The sequence below is a fragment of the Mustelus asterias genome, chromosome 8, assembly GCF_964213995.1.
Source record: "Mustelus asterias chromosome 8, sMusAst1.hap1.1, whole genome shotgun sequence".
NCBI lineage: Eukaryota > Metazoa > Chordata > Chondrichthyes > Carcharhiniformes > Triakidae > Mustelus > Mustelus asterias.
Genome location: NC_135808.1, coordinates 54821073 through 54840222, shown reverse-complemented (window position 1 = coordinate 54840222; position 19150 = coordinate 54821073). Strand labels below are relative to the sequence as shown.

At 42.5% G+C, this 19150-nt stretch overlaps 1 protein-coding gene across 2 annotated transcripts in view; it reads right to left on the bottom strand.

Moving 5' to 3' along the window:
* LOC144497167 (uncharacterized) overlaps positions 1 to 19150 on the bottom strand; it is a 146976-nt gene that overhangs the window by 62779 nt on the left and 65047 nt on the right. The window contains exons 6-9 of one of the 2 annotated variants that reach the window (XM_078217971.1): positions 17594 to 17827; positions 9854 to 10009; positions 5499 to 5684; positions 4054 to 4167 (exon numbers count right to left, since the gene is read on the bottom strand). In XM_078217971.1, coding sequence (XP_078074097.1) covers positions 4054 to 4167; positions 5499 to 5684; positions 9854 to 10009; positions 17594 to 17827 — 690 coding nt within the window. The remainder of the gene's footprint in view (positions 1 to 4053; positions 4168 to 5498; positions 5685 to 9853; positions 10010 to 17593; positions 17828 to 19150) is intronic. The other variant, XM_078217972.1, reaches the window with a different exon arrangement.

The window sequence follows — 19150 nt, the reverse complement described above, 5'->3', positions numbered from 1 at the left end:
CTCTCCAGTGGGAATAGGGCCCACCCAAGGCTTTTTGGAGTGATTCACGCGAGTGCACTCTGCCGTACACAGAGTGTAGGAGATTCATTTTGAAACTCCCGCGGAAAAAACCAATGGGATTTACTCTAGTTTTTATGCGAATTCAACACTTGGAATTTTTTTGGAGAATTGCTCACATGGATTTGGAAACAGGATTGTCAGCAGACAGTACAAAGCTCAACATCAATCTGGATGAAGCAAAAGTCCTGTTGGGAATATGGAGTGCACCAGTAAAATATGCAGCAATTTAATTTCAAAATTTGGCTTTCTCCTCCTCCCTCCCCCCAAACTCACCCATTTTTCACCCAAAAACAAAAGCTCTCTAAATTATAACACACTCAAAGCTTTGCCTCTGTGCAGGATTGGCAACCAGCACAAAGGGATTTCCGGCCTTGCAGGAGTTCAAGTGGAGCTTGGGTAGACTGTGGCCAGCCAAAGTGCTGGCAAGCAGCACAGTTAGATTGAGTCGAACAGCTCCCGGGACACGAGGCTCTGCCTGTGGTTCAAATGACACGTCAGCGTGAACTGCCGCCTGGCAACAGCTGACACAAGCCTTGGAATCCTGCTTCTTTGTGCACCGGATAACAGAGCTGCTCGCAGGCCTCTAGGAACCTTGGGAGAACTTTCCGGGAAGGATGGCACAATCAACAGGATGGTTACACTCCCATCTCCACTTTCCAAACGGGATATAAATAATTTCTTTATCTCCGAGAGAGAGTCGCCAAATTAGACACTGAGAAAGAGCAAAAGCTTACAAACGTTGTTTCCTCAGAAATGGAAAATGTGCGGAGTGGAAATGTTCACTTTTGGAGCAGGAGAAAGGATGTCAAAATGCATCCAGCTAAACTGCAGTAGGTATTCAATCTGTAAATTGCCACAGTTTGGACCAAGATTACCATTAACTGCTGTCCACAATGTTTAGTGAACAAAAATCTTTCTGCTGTAATCTATTCATTCAGTAATTCGGTGACTTACTTTCAAAAAAAAAAAATCTGGTTCCAAAACATTAATTGCACAAAAGTGATTCGACTTGTGAAAAAAAAAAATCAGAGTGAAGTAGACTTTTTAAAGATATAAGAACAGTGCATAGAGCAGGTGCTTGGAAAGGAGTCGGGCTTATTACAGTTTCCTGTCAAGAATGCCCAGCAAAAGGAGATTTGGCACCGTTGGAATATCATTGTTCGGGGCTTGTTCCCCATGAATGCTGTGACTGGTGCGAATGGTAAAGGATTGGATTTCTTAGGAATCTGTAAAATAAAGTGGCAATAGGAAGGGTTTTGTTCCTGCGGAATTCTGTACAATGATAATGAAAACATTTACCTTGTTGGGATTCCATACAACAGAAGTCAATGGTGATGCATTTGCTCCCATTACATTTCTACAGTATCGTTAGTGCTTCCAGAATATTTCCCATTGAACAGTCAATAGAACTGCTCTGGGTCACGGGTTACACATCCGGCAGTGTTTTAGGAGACCCAAAATCAAAGGTCTCCGATCAAGCAAAAAAAAATAGCAAAAAGCAGTGCACATCCATTAACTTCAATATCATCCCTGCCAGAGTCATGGAAACCCTCAGAAAGTACGGCATCCTCAAAACTTCCATTCCTTTTACTTTAAATGTCTCATGTGAAAACCTTACAAAGATCCGAAAAGCACAAATTAAAGCTATCGGAGAGCCTTGACCCACTAGTCTAGTTACTACCTCACATACAAGTGGCTAAACTCAACCGGTTTGTTACTTATAAATCCATGCCTGCATCTCCTTCCATACACTATTCAGATGAGCATCTATGGCACATAGAAAAACATTCTCAAGTACTTTTCGAACAGGTACATCTGGCTAACTCTCTTAAAATCTCTTAGAATCTTGCATTATTTTGTCAATTAGCAAAATATCATCATGTATGAATTGAGTTACATTCCTTTTTACTTCTTGGACTTGACAATTCCTTCCATCCCTCTTAATGGTGCTATCTGTTGGTTTTCTTTCTCCCCCAGAGACACAAGTCATTCACCAATACCTTAGTAAAGTGGCTACAATTTAGGTAGATGCCTTGACATTGAGTGTAGAAAGACTATTGAGGGGCAGAATGTAGCACTGATAAACCTGATACTATGCTGGGAGGCAGTGTGTACATATCACTGATAAACCTGATACTCTGCAGTAACAGTTCAGCTTTATCTCTGAAGCTCTCACCCACATGAATATTAACCAGAAATAGCTGGGAAATGGAAATGCAAAAAAGTACACAGACCCTGTCGTCTGCCGTACAGACCAAAAGACAAACGACAGCAGTAAGTGACAGCAGAGAGTATCCTAAGGAGGGAGATACATGTAGGATTTGCAGAATTCTAGCTACACAGTCTAGCAGGATTCCAACTGCAAAAAACAGGACAACCAAATAAATGCTCCTGTAAAAAGGTTAAAGGAAAACTCCTACAAAGGTTTTTGGAAAAGTTTACCTAATTTTTAGTCCCTTTTCAGATGGCATATGGACTTCGACCCCCTGCCCCCTCCCCCACTCTGACGAATCTGTAACATTCAGCAATTTGCATTAATGCAGGAAAGTTTGTGACTCAGCAGTTAACTCTCCCTCTCCCTCCTTCCCTACCCTAATGAAGTACCATATCTCTCAGAAACCACAAGGCCACAAGCACCAAGAATGCTCTCATTTGCAAGTGAGTAGCCTTAGAGTTCACAGAACTTTGTCTCCTCTCACCAAGTTCAGTAACGAAGACATTATTTTTGGAGTGTGTGTGTGTGTGCGTCGGCGGGGGGAGGGGGGGGCGGGCATTGTGTATAGAAAAGGAGAAAAATCTAACAAATGCGGTTGTCCTACAGTGTGAAACAGTACTCTGATTGTGTGCACTAGAAGCAGCCTCTGCAGATTCCTTCACACTCTGCAACGAGGCTGCATTCCCATTGCTATTCTGAGCAGACAGGGCTCCTCTGCTCTGCTGGCCCTCTTCTCGAGCAGCACTGATGGATTAACTGAGCAGAATAGGTCCTGTCAGAAGCAGTCAGCCGCTACGAGGGCTATGAACTGCTTTCATTAAAAATATACCACAGTGTCAGACAACATGGCCGGTTATGAAAGGACAGTGAGGTCTATTGTGAGAAGACTGACAAAATCCCTTGTCTGAATAATTTATTATTAGTTACTGTCAGAGAAATGACATGGTTATGAGCAGCAAAACGCGCTCTGAAGAACAGTGCTGTCATGTTGGTCATAACACAGGGTTATCGTACACCAGGATCTCACAAATCCACAGGTGATGCCTTTTTCTTTTATTCTAGATTCAGACCCTTCCGCGCGATTGTGGTCCTTTACAGAAACATAGGGCAAGGCCAGTGTATGACAAGCCACATGCCAATTCTGGGATGACCATCACCAAAAGATTACATCCTCATGAATAACAGAAATAGATTTTTACCCCCAACATGTGCTGAATGCATCATCCATTTGATTTCCTGAGGGCACAAATTCACCACACCTACCCGAAGTACGTATACTTCCTAATCCAGGAATAACACTTAAATGCTGAAACCAGGCACAGCTTCATCACCCTTTGTCACTGCAGAGACTGCTGAACTTCAAGTGTGTGCGAGACTATGTGCAAAAAGGCATCACAGCCTGACTAGTTCCTGGGTTTGTGTGGTGCCCATCAAGGTAGCTGCATGACTTATACTACTGTTCATGGCTTATAGTTACAGAATTACATGAGCACAAAAGTGCTTGGTATTAACGTTCAACACTAACCACAAAACACACTGTGCAATGAAATCCACGTGAATCAGTCATTGGCAAGGTTTAAGAGTGATATTGCCCACAGGAACATGAGCAGCCCCTAGAAATGTGCAGCGACTGAGGGGAATGGGGTTGAGGGTCTACAGGTCAGGCTTTAGTGACTTACTGAGGTGGTCTGTGCACAGAGGTGCACATCCAGATTATGGCTTTAGACCAACGTTTCTTTTAAAATTACATTTAATTGCATCTGAAATACTTTACTCACCAGGTGGGCACCTGCATGCAAATCTGTTCACCTCATCCTTACACACGCCGCTGTTTAGGCATGGCTGACTTTCACACTCATCGATATTCATTTCACAGTACGTCCCCGCAAAACCTGACATCAGCAAAACATCAAGACTCATTGAAAACCGTTTTAAAAACACATGGAATAATCCAAATTTACTGCTCAAATATGGCAGCGACCAACAATATTTAAGAATGCATTCTAAACTGAGTGGAACAAGTAGGGGGCTTAATGATGTTATTTATTACTGTCCATCCTCCATATCATTCCTCATTCATAGGTGTTAGTGTAGGCTCAACTGGTAGCATCCCCACCTCTTCAGTCAGAAGGCTGTGGCTACAAGTCCCATGCAAGGGACTCAAGAGTGAAACCCAGACTGATACTCAATGGAGTACTTAGGAAGCACTGCACTATCAGAGCTGCTGTCTCCCAGATAAGGAACTGAACTGAATCTCGATCTACCCTCTTGGTGTGTGAATGTAAAATATCCTATGATACTATTTTGAAGAAAAGTAATCAATCAGATACTTGGCAGTGAGGAACTGTAGGTCCAAGCCACTTCGTACCACTAAATAGTGAAAATGGCAAGAATCGGAGACGATTACCAGCATTGCCCCATTGGAATTTGCATTTGGAGTGTTGTATCACTGTTTCCTTAATATTAAGTGCTGTGAAACTGGTCCGCATGTTTGCGGGTGGCATGAGAATATGGACGATAAAAACAAAATCAGCAAGCAGATTTGGATATCCTGGGAGAACAGACCAGACTCTGGCATTTTTGATCAGTTTGCAACACCTTGTTGACGAGGTAATCATTCCAAGCAACCAGGACACCAGCCCCCAACATAAGAGGCTGGATTGTACTTGGACATGAAGTACGGCACAACCTAATGTCACATCTCAAAACATGGGCATTCAGGTTCTTTCTGATCATTTCCACACTTGGTTGGCTGCACAAATCTAACGTGACACAGACTGAATTTATGTTCAATTAGTCACATGATTCATTCAACATACCATTCTTTCATTTTATAAACCTCACAGGGATAAACACGTCAGAAGTTGAGTCATTTTGGCAAACCAAAACCCAAAATATTGCTCAAGAGATACTACTTATTGCTCTTGCTTTTTGTTTTGACATTTACAAAAGTTAAATTAATACATAGATTGACTGGTGCTGCACTTTCTGTCTGTCCCTTTACTGTTTATTTATTTCAGCATATTCTCGCCATGTAACGTCTGGTTCTGTTGTAGACAAATGGCTGAAGTCTGACTCTCATGATTAGTCAATGACTCAAATCATTGTCTTATCACATGACTACAAACCTTGAATGTACATGCATCTAATTTTTAAAAAGAAATCTGCCTAATAGTTCCAATTTGTAGTCGGATTTTCATGCTTCCACTCTGCCAATTCCCACCTGGCATACATATGCATTTGAATTCACCAATCTGGTCCAAGCAGGTAGCATCATTCTGGCATGGCATGGCAAGGCACTCATTAATGTCCATCTCACAGCGTGGTCCTGTGTAACCCACAGCGCACTCGCAGCGGAAGGAGCCCTTGGTGTTTACACATTTCCCTCCATGTTCACAGGGATTGCCTCCTACAGTAGAAATGTATGAAAGGTCAGCAACAGTGACATTTGCTTGGGTTGAACCCACTGACTCCTGTAGAAAATCAATTTTACATCACCAGTATACACAATTACATCTTCTTTATCAAAAGAAACATAATCCCTCTTTTAATGTTACTATCCTCCATCAACCCTGCCAACATGTGCTTACTCTGTCTTTAACACGGTAAAACGCACAAAGGTGTTTCACAGACAACATGAAGCATGGGAGGTGAATTTTATGCCCCCACCCCGCTCACATATTTGAAGGTGGAGTGGGTATGTAAAAATCAAGTGCCTTCCCGCCCACCCCTCACCTGTTCCCCATATTATAGAGGAGGGTGATAAAGCATCAGGCAGTCTGCCCTGTGGTGAAGACACAAAGAAGGGGGGCAACCAGCTGTTGGGCAGGTTGGGGAGGAAAGAGAAGCATCTCCTTTTGGGGCCCCGGTGCCCCCAAGAGGCACCCCACTCCTCCAAAGCGCACCCCCACCACCTCTCAAACATGATCCCTCAGTCCCACTGGTTACAGTGCCAACTGTGTCCATACTCTCTTCCAGTGCTGCTGGGACTACAGAGCTGCCAGCCGATCAGATTGGTCAACAACTCCCTAGAACAGGACTTGCAGTCCAATGGGCAGAAGTAATATCGTTGTGGGACAGTTGGATTTAATACTGGTGGAGGGCCGACTAAACTTTAGGTCAGGGGGTGGTAATCGATTGCCCACATAAAATCCATCCTGTGGAACCACTCAAAGAGATTGAGGGAAGATGGAGCAAAAGATAGATTTTAAGGGGAGATTTCCAGAAGAATAGATACGAGGTCAAGACATTTAGGGAGGGAATTCTTGAACTAGTACTGGCAGCTGAAGGCACAGTCACCAATGGTGGAGTGACTACAATTGGGGATGGCCAACATTGGAAGCGCAGAGATATCTCAGAAGGTTGCAGGGCTGGAGGAAATTTCAGAGATAGAGTGGGGCGAGGCTATGGAGTGATCAGAAAACAAGGGCGAATTTTTAATTTAAGGCTTTGCTCTTTACTTAACAGGGAAGCCAATGTTGACTAGCGACAGCCACAATGGGTGAATGGGGGCTCAGTGCAACTTAGGGCACAGGCATCAGAGTTTTGGAAAACCTCATGTTTACAGTGGTTGGAAAACAAGAGACCAGTCAACAATGTACTAGAGTAGTCAAGTATGGAGGCAACAAAGGCATAAATGACAATTTTAGCAACAGATGAGTTTAGACAGCAGTGGAGTCAGACAATACTACAAATGGCAGTGATGTGTGGTTGAAAGTTCATCTCAATTACGACACCAAGGTTGTGAATGGCCTTTGACAAGATCCCTCATGGCAGACTGGTGCAGAAGGTGAAGTCGCATGGGATCAAAGGTGATCTGGCAAGGTGGACACAAAACTGGCTCAGTCAAAGAAGACAGAGGGTAGCAGTGGAAGGGTGCGTTTCTGAATGGGCTGTGACAAGTGGTGTTCCTCAGGGATCAGTGCTGGGGCCTTTGCTGTTTGTAATATATAAATGATTTGGAGGAAAATGTAACTGGATTGATTAGTAAATTTGCAGACAACACAAAGGTTGGTGGGATTTGCAGATAACGATGAGGACCATCAGAGAATACAGCAGGATATCGATCAGTTGGAGACTTGGGGGGAGAGATGGCAGATGGAGTTTAATCCGGACAAGTGTGAGGTAATGCATTTTGGAAGATGTAATACAGATAGGAAATATACGGTAAATGACAGAACCCTTAAGAGTATTGAGAGGAAAAGGGATCTGGGTGCACAGGTACACAGGTCGCTAAAAGTGGCAATGCAGGCGGAGAAGGTAGCCAAGAAGGCATACGGCATGCTTGCCTTCATCGGCCGAGGTATCGAGTTTAAAAATTGGCAAGTCATGTTGCAGCTTTATAGAACCTTAGTTCGGCCACACTTGGAGTATAGTGTTCAATTCTGGTCGCCACACTACCAGAAGGATGTGGAGGCTTTGGAGAAGGTACAGAAAAGATTTACCAGGATGTTGCCTGGTATGGAGGGCATTAGCTATGAGGAAAGGTTGGAGAAACTTGGTTTGTTCTCACTGGAACGGCTGAGGTTGAGGAGAGACCTGATAGAAGTCTACAAGATTATGAAGGGCATGGACAGAGTGGATAGTCAGAAGCTTTTTCCCAGGGTGGAAGAGTCAATTACTAGGGGGCATAGGTTTAAGGTGCGAGGGGCAAGGTTTAAAGGAGATGTACGAGGCAGATTTATTATTTTTTTTACACAGTAGTGGGTGCCTGGAACTTGTTGCTGGGCGAGGTAGTGGAAACGGATACGGTAGTGACTTTTAAGGGGCATCTTGACAAGTACATGAATAGGATGGAAATAGAGGGATATGGTCCCCGGAAGGGTAGGGGATTTAGTTAAGTCAGGCAGCATGGTCGGTGCAGGCTTGGTGGGCTGAAGGGCCTGTTCCTGTGCTGTAATTTTCTTTGTTCTTAAATCAGGGTAAAGGATTGAGTCAGTAACTGGCGAACAGAGTTTGTGCCAGGAATCAAAGATAGTGGCTTTAGTCTTCTCAACATTCAGCTGGAAGAACTTTCTGTTCATCCAGTATCAGGTAGGCAGTCTGAAAATTCAGTAATGGAGTCAAGAATATTGAGGTAGAGTTGGGTGCTGTCAGAACATATGTGAAGACTGACGCTGAATTTTTGAATGATGTTCCTGAGGGGTAATGTGCAGATGAGAAATCAGAGGGAGAAAAGAATAGATTATTTTGGGGCACCGGGGGAGCAAAAGGAGAAACCATTGCAAGTGGTTCTTTGACTACGACTGGATAAATAAGAAGGGAACCAGACAAGTGCAGTCTCACCTGGCTGGACAATAGAGAGGTATTGAGGAAGGATGGTTTGATCAAATTTATTTGCAGACAAGTCGAGGATGACAAGGAGGGATGGTTTCAATAACATAAACGGATATCATTTATGACTTTGATGAGCCATTGAAGTACTATGGCCGGGTGTAAACCGGATTGGAGAGTTCAAACTTGGAATTCCCAGGAAAGGTGAGATGAATTTGGAAGGCAACAACATTCAAGGATTTGAAAAGAAAGGTCAAAATGGGGTAATATTTGCAAGGACAGAATTCAAGTACTCCTGGTCTTTGCTTGGACGTGCTACAATTGGCCTCAAACCACAAGTCAGGGAGTGGAAACTCAGCTAGAGATTCCCATTCCAGATCAAAACTCGCGGTAGGCAAGTACACATGTGCAGACCAACAAGATCAAGCTCAGACATCCAGCAAACTCCAAAGCATGAGATTACTTAAAGAATGGTCACTTGCGTATAGTACCAAGAGGGATATTGTTCTTTCTGGGTATGAATTCCTGTGATACAAATCTAAGACTATAAATTAAATCTTCCTTTGGGATTGAGAATTACACCATTGGAGCACAATGCTATTGTAGTTTCATTTGCCTGATGCAATAATTCCCTCCCAAATAATAACTAGAGCAGCAACCTTAATGGCATTAGGGCAACTGGGTTTCAACAATTTTAACAAAACCATGCACAGTGCAATATGTTATGAAGGCTGTGGGGAAACCACTGATGGCAGGTGACAGCAAGGTGCTTAAAGGTTCTTCAGAATTGGGCAACATCCAAACAGAACAAGGAAGTAGGCAACATATTGAGCTAAAGCACTTTTTTTGTAAACTTGTTAGATCAGAGATTGTTACCCCTCGCTCTCCTTATCAGTGCTCTCAAGAGAAGTCCTCTCTCTCCTCATCCTAAAGGAACTTACAAGGAGTTAGGTGTCTGAACTTTGCTTTCACAGTCATGGCAAGGACAAAGGTAGCAGGCGCACGGAAAAACCATCACTTTCAGGTTCACCTCCAAGTCTCACTTTATTGCAATATTGAAACAATATTCATATTCATTGCAACTGGGTCAAAATCCCAAACTAACGGCACTGTGGGAGTACCAGCACCACACAGACTGCGGTGGTTAAAGAAGGTAGTTCACCACCACCTTCTCAGAGTGGTTGGGGTGAACAATAAATGCCAGCTTTGCCAATGATGCCCACATCCCAAAGAAAAATTATAAAATCTCAATTGCTCATCTGTAGAACCAACATGCTGTGATGAAGATAATGTCCAGACACTTACCCAGTGAGCATTCATTGATGTCCTCATCACAGACAGTCCCTCGGTATCCAAGGGGACAACTACAAAAGAAGCTGCTCTTGAGAGGATTGGTTTCACATGTGGCTCCTTCATGGCAGGGGTTACTGACACATGCGTCATCCACCTGACAGAAGATCCCTAAAAACAAAATAAATATTATACATGCAAAAAAACACATTTACCACTTCCTCATTGGAGGGGAAGGAACAAAATGCACAGAATTAAGAATACATCTTCCCTGCCCTCCAGCTTGACCCACAAAAGAATTTAAAAATCCACCACAGTCAATTCCAATAGAACAATTTACAATCTGTCCCTGAAGTCTTTTCTGTTCTAATTTTTCTCTATCAACCATAGGGACAAGAGGGCAAGTTGAAAAAAAGATTAAAGGTGCTATATCAACACTTGCTTTGTGATTGCATTTTTGAAGCGTGCATCAGATGAGACGGTGAGTAAGCCAGTCATTGCTGCCCACTTGTACCTAAAGGCCTGGAGCCCAACATGAAGGTTGTTCAATTTGGTGGAATACCAGGAATTGCTCTGTCAAGAACAGCCATCAAGAAACTAGAGAAAAAGAATTGGCATTTCTAAAACTTTCTAAAAAGTTGACATGCATTTTGCTGAGATAGACATTTAATCAGTAAGAGAATCGAGGGATATGGGGATCAGGCAGGAAAGTGGATTGGAGGATTATATCAGATCAGCCATGATCTCATTGAATGGCGGCACAGACTCGATGTGCTGAATGATCTATTTCTGCTCACACATCTTATGGCCTTCCAGAAAAAAGACTGCTCTGGTAATATTGGAAGACTGTCTATCCAGTGCTATTGCTCCTCCACATATACACATGTTTAAGTGGCTTCCCCCTCATGTTTAGTGTGACAAATATTAAATGTTACGATTGTTTATTTTTGGCACTGTTTTTTGAATATAGGATAAAAGAGAGGAATGAAAGGGGGGTGATGTGACCTGTTCTGAATTCTGGCCAGCAACAAGCTTGTCTGGCTTGGTTACTTAAGATTAAGGAGGCCCAGATTATTTTATTAGGGAGGAGGTGCAAGCTATTTACACTTGTACTGACCAGAGCAGCTCCGCTAACCATGGATAGGCTGTTATGTCTCCAATGCCTAGGAATGTCAGGATTTGCAAATGTTTATATATTGTAACCACCTATTTAATTCTAAGATAAAACAGAGTTGGAGGTCTAGAAGATGGCTAATTAGCATTTCTACCTGGATACAAGGCCCATGTGATTCATGGTGCTCTCGAGGTGGGCTCCAAGAGAGAAAGAATCCATGAGGTAATGCACAAAGTTGGAGGAGCTGCCATTTGTCTAAAGGGATGAATGTTCAATTAATCTGTCACCATGAAAGTACTTAGCTGGAAAAGGAAAAGGGAGCTAAAAATCACCTTGGACTGATTCCTGGTGAGTGAAGTGTCCACTTAAGGAGAAGGGTAAAGTAGAAATATGGAGGGAGATTTTCAGCCGTTTTAAAACTTAAAAGCAAAATATTTCTGTGGTATAAGTTGCCTACAAAAATAGTGTTTAATCAATCTTGCTTTTACTTTGTTCCAGTACAAGTCTTAAAACTTGAAATCTTGTCATGACCTTTTCAGTCAGTTAGCCATTGGAAGTTTCAATTTCTTTTAAAAAGTTTCATACAAGGATCATAACATTAATGCTTTCCTCATATTTGTTTGACACAATAATAACATAAATCAACAGAAACCAGTTATGTGTTGTTTATCAAGCAGAGAAACTAAATTGCATTTAACAGAATGCTGGGTAGAGTTGTATAGGATCGCAAGCTGTACCCTAAGAAAAATCAACCAATTTGGCTTACCGAAATGAGTCGGTTATAATTCTAGATAAAATTTCTCCATTTAAACATAGGGAAGTCCAAAACCACTGTCTTCCACCTCAACCTTTGTTAGCTCACTATCCTTTCCATCCCCCTTCCCAACAACTAATTGTGACACTCATCTCAAACTAAACTGAACCGTTTGCAAACTTGTTATCCTTTCCGAGCCTAAACTGAGTTTTTGACCCTACATCCTCTCCATTTCCAAGACTATCTACTTCCATCTCTCGAATATAGGCCATCTCCTCCTGTATCCCAGCCTGTTTCTAAAACCCTCATGCATTTTGTCACCAGCAGCCTTGACTATTCCAATGCTCTTGAATCAAGTGACTCTGTCAGATATGATCATAGAATCCCTGCAGTGCAGGAGGCCATTCGGCCCATTGAGTCTGCACCGACAACAATCCCCATAACCCTACTTATTTACCCTACTAACCTGACACTAGGGTCAATTTAGCATGGCCAATCAACCTAACCCGCACATCTTTGGACTGTGGGAGGAAATTGGAGCACCCGGAGGAAACCCACGCAGTCACAGGGAGAATGTGCAGACTCCACACAGACAGTGACCCAAGCCGGGAATCGAACCCGGGTCCCTGGCGCTGTGAGGCAGCAGTGCTAACCACTGTACCACCGTGCCGCCTCTAGCTGGTCTCTCATCTTCTACATTTTGTAAGCTTTGAGCATCCAAAACTCTGTGCTTATCTGAACCTATACCTTGTAACACTTACTCTTCACCAGAGCTTGCTGATTTCTATTTGCTTTGGGTCCACCGACAATGCAATTTTTAACGTTTTCACTTTTTTTGTGTTCAAAACCTTCTAGAATCTAGCCTCCCCCATTTCTATAACCTCTTCCAACCCCAAAACAACTTTTATTTATATAGTACCTTTAATGTGGCAAAATTACCAGAGGTCCTTCGCAGGAATTTGACCCAAATAAATCGAAGCGCATATGGAAATATGAGAATGATCCAAAACTTAGTCAAAGAGGAAGGTTTTGAAGAGTGTCTTAAAGGAAGGTAGATTAGTAGTAAAGGAGAGATTTAGGAAAGGAATCCTAGAGCTCAGGGCCTAGGCAACCAAAGCACTGTCACCAACAGTGGGAGCAATTAAAATTGGAGATATTCAAGATGATGGAATTAAACGTGCGCAGATACCGCAGAGCGTTGTAGGGCTAGAACTGTTAACCGAGGTTGAGAGGGGTCAAGCTATGCTGGGATTTAAAAACAAGGATAAGAATTTTAAATCAAAGTGTTGCTTAACTGGGTGCCAATGTAGGTCTATGAGCACAGAGGTGGTGGTTGATTGAGCCTTCGTGCAAGCTAGGATATGAGCAGCAATGTTTTGGATGTCCTTAGGTTTATGGGGACTGGAAGACAGGAGGCCGGTCAGGAGTACATAAATATAGTCAAGTCCAGAGGTAACAACATTGTGTGATGTTAAAAAGGGGGAAATAGGTGGGATTAGAGGCAGAGCAGATATGTGGTCAGAAGCTTTGTCAGGCTTAAATATGACACCAAAGTTGTGAAAAGTCTTTTACAGCCCAAGACAGTTGCCAGGGAGAGGAATGAAGTCAGTGGCTAGGGAACAGAGATTGTGGCAGGGATCAAAGACAATGGCTTTATTTAGTATTTAACTGAAGGGAATCTCTGCTCATTCAGTACTGGATGCCAGCCAACAAGTTAGATAATTTACAACCCTTCAAGAACTGTGCCTTCCTCCAATTCTGGTCTCTTATACATCTCAGACTTCCTTCAACCCAGCCATTGGCAGCCATCTCAGCCGAGCTCTGGAATTCCCTCCCTAAATCTCTCCCACTTTCTGCACCTTTAAAACATTCCTTCAAGCCTAACCCCTTAGGTTATTTTGTCTGCGCAGGCATCATGAAGCATCTTGGGGCGTTCTTCTGCATTGAAGGTAAATGCAAGCTCTAATGCTGTCTTTAGCATCTTCCAGATGTTGGTCGGAACATTCAGCCTCTCGCACCTTACTGCCATTCAAATGAGATCATGGCTGATCGGTGACCTAACTCCACAAACTTGTCTTTGCCCCATGTCCCCTAATAATTTAAACTCTCAAAAAAATCTCAGATTTAAAATTAACCAGCATCAATTGCTATTTGTGGGAGAGATGTCCAAAGTTCTACCATCCTTTGTGCATAGCACAAACTTAACCTCTGAATGGCTCTAACTTTTAGACAATGCCCCATAGTTCTCGATACTCAAACCAGTGGAAATTGTTTATCTCTGTCTACCTGATCACCCCTTTAATATTCTGAATATTTTGATCAAATCACTCTTTAATCTTAAAAATTCCAGGGAATAACAACCCTTGTTTGTGTACTGTTCCCATAATTTAACCCTGGGAGTCTCGGTATATTTTTGGTAAAACTGCACTGCACCCCTTCCAAAACATATCCTTTCCAAGATGAGATACCTGGAACTGCTTACAGTACTCCAGGTGTGGTTCAGCCAGGGTTTTGTAGAACTGAAGGATGATTTCCAACCCCTAGTACTCTAATCCTTGAGAAATAAAGGCCAGCATTCCATTAGTCTTTGATCATTTTCAGTACCTGACCACCCCATTTTAATGATGTACATGGATCCCAACTTTACTTTTATACACTTGCTCAGTCCACTCCCAGATTACAAGCACTCACTCAGCTTTCCTGCTCACAGTAATGGCCTCCTCTTCAAATAATCACTGTCATTAACAGCTTCTGTTGACTACTGACTAACTTAAATTCTAATTGCTCAACTAAATTTCAGTTGAAACCTAGTCACCCACTTCTCAGCTCAGAGTTCCACTACCCCCAAATTACCAATTTAACACATGAACGATGCACTACATTTATGACAACTGTCACCAATTGTGCACATGCCACAATAGTCTGCACCACCATGCAAGACCTTTACACCAAAATATCTTGTTGCGTTCGTAATCTTTTTAAAGGACATTTGGCCTGTGTTGCCTGAACTGTACAGCCACTCAATGAAAAGGAGATGGCTTCCATTTTTGTCTGAAAGCAGGAGTCTTTCCATCCCAAGGCATCTTTGATCCCCTTTAATAGCCTTTTGTGTGCCTGTTGAAGTGGACGTAAACGTTCAGAGCTGGGAATCAGCAGGAGGGAGTTACTTGAGCCCAACCGTGGGAGTTGAATCAGACAGTGGAAATGACAGGATGTTGCAGATGTTAACTCAAACTCCTTCACATGTTCCACCTAACTCTTCCCAGACAGTTACATGGGTGAGGTCACTGCCACTCACTGCTGATACAAAACAGAAAATGCACAGGAAGCACCTAAATACTTAGGATTAACAGCAATTTTTTTCTTGGAGACACGTGTGTGTAAAATGGATGCACATGGCAAGTCGAAGTTTCACACATTTGTGATAAGCAATGAGGGAATGCAAGTGTTTTAAAAAATACAACAGAAACAGGAGGTTCCTTCTCAGCTGGGAAAGATTATTGGCGAGAATCTGTCTTCAACAGGCACACATATGCAGAACAATTGAGTAATGCTGATTTGTAAGCAGCAAGATTTTGCAATTAACCGTTTAGCAGCAAGCAAGGTCACGGTCAAGCACAAATCATTCAAACTGTCAGGTATTCTTTTAAAGCCTGATAACTGCATTATTATTAATAACAGACCATGCCAGATTTGTTAAATCTGCAGCTGTTCTGAATAAACATTGTAGGGATTCTATGAACTATGGGCAGTAAGAAAGAAGGCCATCGAGCCTGCACCGACAATAATCCCACCCAGGCCCGAGCCCCTTATCCCTACATATTTACCCGCTAATCCCTCTAACCTACACATCTCAGGACACTAAGGGCAATTTTAGCATGGCCAATCAACCCAACCCGCATATCTTTGGACTGTGGGAGGAAACCGGAGCACCCGGAGGAAACCCATGCAGACACGAGGAGAATGTGCAAACTCCACACAGTGACCCAAGCCGGGAATCGAACCCAGGTCCCTGGAGCTGTGAAGCAGCAGTGCTAACCATTGTGCTACCGTGCCGCCCAGCTTCTCTGGCTATGGAAATATCTGTTGCAACCAGTTCAGGTGGCTGTATCCCAGTTAGCAGCAAAAGTTGAAAGATACAGGGCTTGAAGTTGTAGATTATCAGAGGAAGCGGTTGTGCCTGTTTGTGTAGTCTGGGAAGACCTTGGATAAACAGGAACATTTGACTTAACCAAACGCAGACTAGTTTAGCTCTCATGTAAGGTGCCCAACTTCCGTGGAAAATCAGATAGTAGAGACACAGGTTTACAGACTGTTCTTGCATCTTCACAATCCGGATTTGAAACTAGCCAGACTGATGAAATGGGTGAGCTCTTTCGAGAGTAGGTAAGTGAACAGATTTGGAGAACACATAGAAGTTTAACTCAGTATCTAATTGATGTTAATCCTGATTCAGGAAAGCTTGATGGGGACAAGCATTTCTCAGTGCCATTATCCAACATTTCAATTTTTTAAAGTGGGAAAAGAAAAACAGAATGATTTTTTGAGCATGTAATTACCATAACAAGACATTTTAATTAAATTGATCCCAAGGTGGACAAAACAACCACTATCCAGCAGCCACCAGGTGATTTGGACAGAATATCAGGTTGAGTCAAGATGATGGCTTATGTCTTGAACCAGTTGTCAAGTAAATGTAGGTGAGTAACCAGTGAGCAGCAATTATAGTGAAGCAAGTTCAGAAGAGAAGGCCATTCAGCCCATTCGATTCTGCATCTTTTACCTCGCTAGTTCTGAAAATTCCCCAGTGATAAATAAGTGTCAGAATTCCCAATGCATTACTTGAACCCCTAAATTAGAAATTTATTCATTAATCTTCATTTTAAAACAGCTTGCATTTTGGATTGATGAGGAATTTTTATTTAGCTTTCAATTTTTCATCTCGAAGGACCATAGCGGACACAGAGGAGGCAGTAGGACACTGGTATTGTCACTGGACTTGGGGGACCTGGGTTTGAATCTCACCATGGCAAATGGTGAAAATTTAATTCAGTAAAAATCTGGAATTAAAGTCCAGTGATGATCATGTTGATTGTTGTTAAAAGTCCATCTGGCTCACTAATGTTCTTGAGGGAAAGAAATCTTCCACTCTTAACTGGTCTGGCCTGCATGTGACTCCAGTTCCACAGCAATGTGGTTGACTCTTAACTGTGCTCAGAAATGGCCAAGTCACTTTGTAATAAATGCTGGCCCAGCCAGCGATGCCCACATCACATGCATGAATAAAAAACTGAAAACTAGGAAGGACAGCATAGAATTTTAAAGTCAGTGAAATGCTCTTTGGGTGTATCTAACACTGACTCAAATGCAGAAGGTGCTGATTAAGGCTTCCAAACCCAACAGTGCTGTGTAATTCAAGAACCTTAACATCCTCCTTCAAGCCAACCATTATTATATATTTCAGAAACCCATGTGCCAAATTTTGGGAATTTGTAGATTGTACCAATGTACAGAATCAAAACTGTCTGACCACTGACTCAGAGTGGATACAGTATTTGGAATTTGAAATGAGAAACACAAGTTTCACTTAAATCAGTGAAACAATATCACTTGATGCAAGACATTAAAAGACTGCAGATCAATAAGATTGTGTCTTCTCCACAGCTCTGGCTCAGCAATGCAATATAAATAGCCGCTGGGTTCTAAATTCAATTATTTCAGGTAAAACAGTCCAAGTCTACAGGTAAAGTTAACCTTAATTCTCCCCACTGTCCCGACATCATCTGAGACAACCAAGACTTGACTATTTCTATTCTATCCTGCATTTAGAAAACATGCATGTATATAATAAATGAATTAAAATTAAATCCCAGAACATAAGCCTTACCAGCTTTGCCAACAGGGCACTCGCAAACAAAAGATGCCACGCGGTCATGGCAAGTGGCCCCATTCATGCAGGTAGCACCAGCACAGTCATCAATATTCTCGCTGCAATCATCACCACTCCAGCCATTGACACAGACACAGTTATACCCTCCAATGTTGTTGGAGCAGGTCCCTCCATTCTGACATGCATTTGGCTGCAGTTGGCATTCATCTACATCTTCTGTACAAAACTGACCTAGATTGAAGGAAGGAAAGAACAGTTCATAGACAGATTCATACATTTGCATAATCAAGCAGAGAATCTGGAGAAACACATCATTCACTGTGGGCAATTAATACATGTAAATTCATCCATATATACATTGCAGCACAATAAAATGTCAAACTCAGTCCATATCCTTGTATAATCACTTCTATAAAAAATACAAAAGCAAAATGCTGCAGGAGCAGGAAATTTGCAATAAAATCAGAACATGCTGGGAATGCTCAGAAGTTCTGGCAGTATCTGTGGAGAGAGAAAAGGAGTTAATGCTTTGGGTCTGTGACCTTTATCAGAACCAGTTCACAGATCTGAAATATTAACACTGTTTCTCGGATCACTGCCCCCAGAAGTGTTCGAGCGTCCCCAATGTTTTCTGTCTTTACTTCTACACAAGATGTTTGCAACTGTAAAGACATATGACAAAACCTGTGCTGGACAACCAATGTAATGTTCAAGCACTGACCATACAATGGTCCTTCCTAGCAGCGGCTGCAACAAAACACAATTTACGCTGAGACAATGTTGATGGCTGTGTCACAATAACAAGGGACTGTACTAGATTGGAAGGCTGGTCCCAAAGATACTACACGCCCACTCTACTGTCCAATATCCCTTAACCCCTCCCGCCCACCCAGCAAAACAAATTACATTTACATTAGTGGCTTATTTTGCCAAATTATGATGCCCACTTGTAGCCAACCACAATCACCCACCCCACCCTGCCAGAAGCTAAAGCTCCTTGGGGGGTACATGTCGTCAGACATCAGATGGTCCATCTTAGGCAAATGTCCATTGTTCATTCATCAGACAGCAAACACAGGTAGGCTATTTCAACATGTTTTGCTAAAACTCATTCCCATCGGCTGTCCACGGAATTGTAGCAAACAATATTAATTGATTTCTCTCCACCACAACAATAATATGTGCTATCAAGAACTCGGGAGAAACTCCTTCCATTGGGTGGTGAGAATGTGGAACTAGGTACTACATGGAATTGTTGAGATGATCAGCATGAATGCATTAAAGGGAAAGCTCGATACATACACAAGGGAGAAAGGAAGAGGAGAATCGATGACACAGTTACTTGGAATTAGGGTGGGAGGAGGTTTGTGGACAGTATAAATTAGTTATGAGAAATGACCTGTATTTGTGCTATAAGTTAAATGTAATTCTTTGTGAACCTGGGTTATCCCCCAATACCACAATAGAATGTTTACTGAGTGGGCGTAAGAATACTAAACAGAGACAGATTCAAATATCTCAATCGCTCTGCAACTCCATCTCCAAAATGCGTTC